Source organism: Erigeron canadensis, chromosome 6 (genome assembly GCF_010389155.1).
Source record: "Erigeron canadensis isolate Cc75 chromosome 6, C_canadensis_v1, whole genome shotgun sequence".
Lineage (NCBI taxonomy): Eukaryota > Viridiplantae > Streptophyta > Magnoliopsida > Asterales > Asteraceae > Erigeron > Erigeron canadensis.
The window spans coordinates 4,445,030-4,452,827 of record NC_057766.1 but is presented as its reverse complement, the minus strand read 5'-3'; the positions used below and the strand labels follow the sequence as shown (position 1 = coordinate 4,452,827).

The 7,798-nt window shown below is 36.2% G+C and overlaps 1 protein-coding gene across 1 annotated transcript; it reads left to right on the top strand.

The window, feature by feature from the left end:
- The first annotated feature begins 4,803 nt into the window (after positions 1–4,803).
- On the top strand, positions 4,804–7,798 carry LOC122604165 (disease resistance protein Roq1-like). Its single transcript, XM_043777062.1, has 3 exons — positions 4,804–5,353; positions 5,696–6,785; positions 6,873–7,798. The coding sequence occupies exons 1-3, from the start codon at positions 4,833–4,835 to the stop codon at positions 7,728–7,730; spliced, it is 2,469 nt and encodes an 822-aa protein (XP_043632997.1). The 5' UTR covers positions 4,804–4,832; the 3' UTR covers positions 7,731–7,798.

The following is a 7,798-nucleotide window of genomic DNA, read 5'->3' as shown; positions in this document are numbered from 1 at the left end:
TTGGCTGAAGATTTGGAAGCATGGAACGTGTTTCCTTGGGGATCATATCTTTGGCAAAAAGTGTATGAACAACTTAGCACTATGGCCAAACGTGGTGAAAAAGTGGGACATGGTCGTAAATATACTTTAATCGGCTTTATTTGGGCATTTAAGGTATGAAATATAGTGTTCAACACAACTTATTTTATATTTAAATATGTATATCTTATTTATTTAGTTAATTAATTTAATGTGTGTGAATTAAATTGTAGATATGAATTTATGAAGCCTTTCCCCATATGCGTAATTATGCAAAGAAGATGAAAAATGTGATTCCAAGAGCCATTTGTTGGGATAGAATTACGTTATTAAAATGGCCTAAGTTGTTGTAGATTATGCCGATTAACGATGTAAGTGCCAAAAATATTTATTTTAATTAGTTTGTATATTTATTCTTAATGTTTAAGCACGACTATATTTTATATATTGATAGGTTATTGACGAGCCGCTACTCACACTAACACCTGCAGAGGATGAGGCTAAGACTGATTGGTGGCAAGCTAGCAAGAGGTTTTTTAATGGGGTAGATGACATGGATCCCCCGACATTTCAGGTTCAACCTAGGGATCGACTCAATTCACCGCCACCACGATCACCACCTCCTCAAGATAATCTTCAACCCAATTCTCCACCATGATCGACCCAATTTTCCACCATTGTCATCCCCCACGTGACCGACAAAGATGCCACGCATGCATTCTCCTCCTCAACCTCCACTGGGCAACAATGTAACATCGACTGATCCTGAGATATGTGCTTTGCGGGATGAGTTACGTTCTTTATCTGAGATAGTGTTACCATTACAGAAGGAGGTGATTGCTTTATGACCATTACGTGAAGAGGTGCGTTCTTTGTGGGAGAAGGTTTGTGCTTTGGAAGTGGATCTCACTGCTCTACAGTCGCTAGACGACGCGGTATAGTTTATTTCAAAATCTAGTTATGTATTTATAATTCTGTATACGCTTATTTTGATATTGGTTTATGTACTCGACTTTATATTGCGAGAAATGGATGATATAGATGACATTTGCTATTCTGAGCCAGACTAGCCGTCTGCATTCGTTGTTCGTTCTGTACGACGGGGTATACGCCCCAAACGTGTTGGACAACAATTAAGGTCTCCATACACAACAAGACATTTCAGACGACGTCACAAGAAAAAGGAAGCTCCTAATATTGAGGACCATGTTAATGTGGTGAGCCAAAACCGATTCCTGTTCTGAGGCACCCCCCGTTCGACAGACACCTCTCGTTTCATATGTACCTGTTAATGAACCAGAAGTTATATGCCGATTTCCTAGAGAGTATAGAGATGCTAGTTACATACAAAATATTGATTGGACCACATACCAGTTACCCAAAAGTACCATCAGTGTGGATGATCGGTTCAAGTTGGTAGAGACAATTGAGGATAGCACTCTTTGGGCAAGAACTCCAGTCGAATTTTATCTACATGAGCGGGGCCAGGGATGCTACGTTGAGTTTTCTCTACACCGTCTACGTCATGTTCGTCTTGATCGTAAATGGTGGGGTATTTTATTTGGGGTAGAAGAATCCGGTTATCTTGATACAAGTGTAAGTATTATATTATATATGTTATATGTCTTTATTATCTTAATAAAATGTACTAATCAATATGCTTTTTTTTAATTTTTTTTTTATCATATTTCAAATAGCATATCGATGTGTGGAGAACTCGACTTTTGATTCAGAGGTCCAAATTAGTGCTTAGATCAAGGACAATGGATGATGGTGAAGAACGGGAAAAGCTTGAATCAAAATTACGATGGACTATCATGCCTCCATCCTTTATGGATTGTGAGTTATATGTTGGGACACCAGAGTCATATAGAGTCGCTGATGGCAATTGTTCGCTTCATGCTGGATGGTGGATGGTTGATAAGGTTAGCTTACAATCTTTTCAACACATATGTATCAAATAAATTAGTATTTATTTAAAGGCCTGTTTGTAGGTGTTTATCCCAATGTGTGCAAAACGTCATTGGTTTCTTATTGAGCTACAACTTCCGTCATTTAAGGTGATAGTCTATAATAGCTATAATAGTTACTTTGGGGATAAGGAATTGGACGGACTAATAGTGCCTAAATTGAGTAAACATTTACCAAAGTACTTGAATACCATATGTTATTGGGAGAATTCAGGAGATAAAAAGCCAAAAAAGATACAGATTACTGTCGATAAAGACAAGAGTGTGCCTCAACAAGCTTCATATAGAGGGGATTGTGGTGTATTTGTTTGCATGTTTTTGGAACAGATATGTATCAGACGCGAGAAACCTAAACTCAAATGTGGTATGACCAGTGCCATAGCAGGGTTGTCTTACCGTCATTACATGGCAGCTAACATATATATCCAACGTCTTCTACCAAGGGGTTATAAAGATGCAGAATGATCAGCAAGTATTAACAGATATCTATATCCTCTTGTTAGTTGCACAATAGGGCGATAATATTTGAGCAGTAAACATAGTTCATGTGTCTGATTGCTTTTATAAATTAGCAGAATATGATGGTGCTCTTAAATAGAAGTCTCCTTGCTGTTTGAAGATGTAGAAATGTGATAAATGTGCCCGTTAGTTCTGATGCAGAAATTGTTCGTGTTTTTAATGTTAAATTTTTTAGCAATTTGTGCTCTCTACTTTTGTATGCACCTATTTAATATATTAGTATATCCACTGTAAGGAATATTGTAAGTAATATTGATTAGGTATGCACCTATAGAGCAGTTTTTCAGCAGTTTTTGAGCAGTTTTTTTGTGGGGCTTGATAATTAGACCCATAAAAAAAAACCATTTGTACCCAAAATTCAACCTTTGACTAACTTTTCATAATAATTATTAACTTTTACTAATTTTTTAGTTAGATATAATAAAAAGTAATGATTACGTTTTTATTTATCTTTAACCAATATTAATATTTTAATGTTTTATTTTATTTTTTCCATAATTTATGTATCAACATAATAACATGAAAATAAAAAAATGTAATGTTTATTTTAATCTCTAATAATAACAAGATAAAAGTACAAACACTAAAATAATTAACAAAATGCAAAGGTTTATTTTAAATTTCTAGTAATAAAATAATAAAAGGAGTGTTGTTTTTTTATGGTGAGTATTTTAATAAGGGTTTATGGTTTCATGCTCTAAAACAACAATTTACTTTTTATTTTAGGTAATGATATTCATACTATGTATTTTAATAAATCTACCACATAGTACAAGTTTCTGAACATACTATACAAGTTACTAAAATACATATATGATAGATTTATCATAACCCAGATATCATTTCCCTTTAATGGATGGCTTAAATAAAAATTAAAGGAGTCATTGTTGAATGTTTTAAGTACTATATTTTTGTTTAACAAGTTCTTGAAAGTTAAAATTTCTTGTAAAGTGTTATTACCAACCTAATGATAGCATAAAACAAAATAAAAATCACAAAAAATGAAAGGCAAACATTGAAATAGAGGCGTAAACGAGAGCCGATACGAGCCCGAGCTTCACAGTGGTTAAGCTCATCTAATATTTATGAGCCCGAGCTCGTTCTAATCTTATTATTTAATCTCGGGCACGGCTCGTGATATATTAAAAAGATCGAGCGTGACTCAAGAATCAAGATCAACTCGTTTGTCAAACAAAAACTAAACGGGCTCGAGCATGGTGCATGGCTGGATATCCAACAGAGTAAGTTATCGAAAAGTTCATCTATCACAATCTTGTGAAAAAAACCTTTTTAAGGGTAAATCGATGGGAACCTCTTAGGTCCGTGTACCAAATTTGGTACCCATACTAACACCCTGCAAGGTTACGTGTGTACTGGTTAGTTCTCCTAGGTAGGGTAGAAATCTACCACATCGGATCAGTTTTGAAACGAGGTCGTTAAATATTGGCACCTCCATACATGGGGACCCACCGTAACACAGGCAGGTTACCAAATCCTCAAAAAAGATTGGCTAATAAATTCACCCCGCAAATGTGAAAATTAGGCTTCAAACTCAGGTAGATCTTTCCAAAGTCATAGACCTTACCAATGAGTCATCAACTCTTTTAGGTTCGAACTTAATATAATATATTAATTAATATGTATAAATTATATATAGTATTATATTATATATATTTATATAAAAGTTCATTTAGGTTCGAAAGTTTAATCGAGCTATGTATTTGAAATTTGAGTTTGGGTTCAATTAATAAACGAGTTAATAATCAAGCTCGAATTAGAATTGAGCTCATATAAACTCGGCTCAAAACGAGTTCTATAAAAATAAATTCAATTTTTTTTTTGTGAGCAGACTCGACTAATTTACAGTTCTATACATAAGTAGTTTATAGAGTTATACGTGACATAAAGAGATGCAAAATATCTAGATAATAGTTGGCAACCACTAGGGTCAATTAAAATAATTACTTGATATATGCTTTATATATTTTCCATCTTCTTGTTGTGTGAATCGTAAAAAACGACATTTCAAAGGCATCACGTTTTTTTGGTCGAAATTATGGTGATTGGGCGGGTTGGAAATTTATACGAACCGACCAAGAAACTTCTTAAAAGGTTAAAAAGCAAAAAGATGTTAAACTTTAAACAAAGTTAAAAAAATATATAGTGAACATAGTGTACGTGGCTAATTCTTGATCACAGTTACGACTTACGAGTCAACAAGTCGTCTGTCTATCTCCCTCTTTTCATTATAAAAAACAAATACAAAACAAACAACATCCAACATTCCAACCCATAACCAAACTTCTTAAAACTTCGTCATTTCAAATGGCCTCCTCTTCGAATTCGTCATCTTCTTCACCAAGTCCAAGAAAAGGAGGATGGACATATGATGTGTTTCTGAGTTTCAGAGGTGAAGACACCCGCAACAACTTTGTTGACCATCTTTTTTCTGCTCTCACTCTCAAAGGTATTCACACCTTCAAAGACGACAAAATGCTGGGCGGAGGCCAACCCATCTCAGAAGAGCTTGTGAAAGCCATCGAAGAATCAAGGTGGGCTGTTGTTGTTTTCTCCAAAAACTACGCCACCTCTTCTTGGTGTTTGGATGAGCTTTCCATCATCATGGAATGCCATGATCAGGTAGGCCAGAAGGTGTTACCTGTGTTCTACCATATCGACCCGTCTGATGTTCGCAAACAGAAAAGACATTTTGCAACGCATAAAGTGAACAAGTGGTTTAAGAGATACATGTTTAAGGGTGGAGAGATGGATAAAGTGAACAAGTGGAGGGCTGCTTTAACTGCAGCTGCCAGTTTATCTGGTCAACATATCTTGCCTGACCATGGGTAGATCTCTTTTTAAATTATTCAATAAATTTCAATCACGTCGCTAAAACCTAATAACTAATTGAGATTTGCTAACTAGTGTCCCTAGTGCACTAGTTAAGAAACATTTAATAAAAGCAGTTAATGAAGTCCAACTTTCCTAAAATATGAAAATATGTACTCCATTAATTATTCATTTAAAAATAGAAATCGTTAAGTTGAATTAATACACATTAAATACAATTTTTGATTAATAAGGAAATAAGAAGTTCATCAAATGCTTCCGAACTAGTGCACTAGGGGCACTAGTTAGCAAATCCCTAATTAATTAATGCTGTTAGTATCATATGTTTGTAATCACAGGGGTGAAGCTGCATATATAAGCAAAATTGTAGAAGAGATCTTAGCCGATATACAACCTCGTGGTGGTAGCACGGAAAACCATTTAATCGGTATAGAGCCTCGTATTAAATTCTTAATTGGATTATTGAAGATGGAGGCAACCGAAGAGGTCCGCTCGATGGGGATATGGGGAATGGGAGGGATTGGCAAGACAACTATTTCCCGAGCCCTGTATAACAGAATCGCTCATAAGTTTGAGGGTAGCAGCTTTGTCACTGATGTTAGAGAGAATAGCTCTAGTAAAAAACATATGTGCACCTTACAAGAGAGGATTCTAAATGATATTCTAGGGGAGTCTCATGGGTACAAGATAAAGGATCGTGATCAGGGATCCGAAATGATACAAGAAAGGTGTTGTCGAAAGAAGGTTCTTCTTGTTCTTGATGACGTGAATGATGTCGAGCAATTAGAGTTCCTAGCTGCAACACGTGAGTGGTTTGGTCCAGGAAGTAGAATCATTATAACCACCAGGGATCGGCATTTGTTATCATCTGTGGATGTAACGTACAAAGCTGCTATTTTAATTGGGGATCAAGCTGTTGAGCTCTTCAACAGGCATGCTTTTAACGAAAGAAGCCCTCCAGAAGGATACGAGGAGTTGTCAAGTCGTGCAATACATCATGCTGGTGGTCTTCCTCTAGCGCTAGAAGTCTTAGGCTCATTCTTTCGTGGGCGAAAAGCAAATGAGTGGGAAAGTGCTTTAATGAGGCTTGCCAAATCACAAGACGATAAGATCTTCGAGACACTCAAGTTAAGTTTTGATTATCTAAATGATTCTGAGAAACAAATATTCCTAGACATTGTATGTTTCTACAAGGGGAAAGATGTAGACTATGTTACCAGAATACTTGATTGCTGTGGTTTTGAGCCGGTTATAGGGATTAGTGTTCTTGTTGAAAAATCTCTTATAACCATCTCATGGGACAATACACTAGATATGCATGATCTCGTAGAAGAAATGGGCCAGAAAGTAGTTCAAGCAAGTGCTCCAAATAGCAGGCTATGGGAACTCGAAAAGACCTATCATTTTTTGAATAGTGCAAGCAAGCAGGTAATTAACCTCTTTTGATCATTTACTAGCTAATGTATATAATAAATGACTACACCTTGATCTAAGTTTCACGATCATTTCCTGCAGGAACTAGAATCAGTTGAGGGCATAGTGCTGCCCCCGCTCCCATTCCCACTGAGATCTGGTTTTGTTACTGTGCATCATGAAGAGGATAGATTGAGCATGAATTTGAGTGTTGATGTTTTTAAAAGCATGAAGAATCTTCGGGTACTCCATTGTGATGGAAAACTAACTTGTCGTGCACCTACGTTTCTCCCTAATGAGTTAAGATGGTTCCGTTGGCAAAATTACCCGTTCTCTTCTCTTCCTGTGGCACACATGAGTAAGCTTGTTGGGCTTGAAATGAAATATGGAAAATTGAAACATTTATGGAAGGAGAAAAAGGTATACGGTGCATGGAACCCAATCGCTTATTTAGCACCAGAAGTTTCTTTGTATAAAAATTCAAACTTGAAATTTATTAACCTTGTTAGTAGTGATTATCTACAAAGGTTTCCAGATGTCTCAGGGGCACCAAATATTGAGAGTATAAATTTAAAACTTTGTTGGAATTTGGTGGAGGTTGATGAGTCCGTTGGGAGTCTGAAAAAGCTTCTTCACTTGGACATGTATGGTTGCTCAAGCCTCAAGTGTCTCCCATCCATGCTCCACACGGAATCCCTAAGAACCCTCATTCTGTCTCAGTGTCGTTTTCTTGAAAGAATCCCAGAATTCTCGCCTTGTATGGTCAATCTATATATATTAGATATCAGTCAGTGTCATACAATAGAAGAACTGCCATCGTCCATAAAATATCTCTCTAGACTACAAGAATTGGATGTTACAGACTGTAGAAGTCTAAAGAATATTCCAAACTCATTGTCCGTACGTTTAGTCGGTGTAGAAGAAAGCGAAGGAAAGTTTATTCCAGTACTCTACCCTTAATAACGGTTAAATGTTAGCACTTTTGACACTTCCAAAGTTCCAATCTCTCAACTATCAATTACTTTGAT

What these genes read in the sequence shown, in the direction of transcription:
- LOC122604165 (XM_043777062.1), top strand. Translation starts at nt 4,833, where the DNA reads ATGGCCTCCTCTTCGAATTCGTCATCTTCTTCACCAAGTCCAAGAAAA. An exon ending in CATATCTTGCCTGACCATGG is followed by an intron (nt 5,354 to 5,695) that starts GTAGATCTCTTT and finishes TTGTAATCACAG; the next exon opens with GGGTGAAGCTGCATATATAA. An exon ending in TGAATAGTGCAAGCAAGCAG is followed by an intron (nt 6,786 to 6,872) that starts GTAATTAACCTC and finishes CATTTCCTGCAG; the next exon opens with GAACTAGAATCAGTTGAGGG.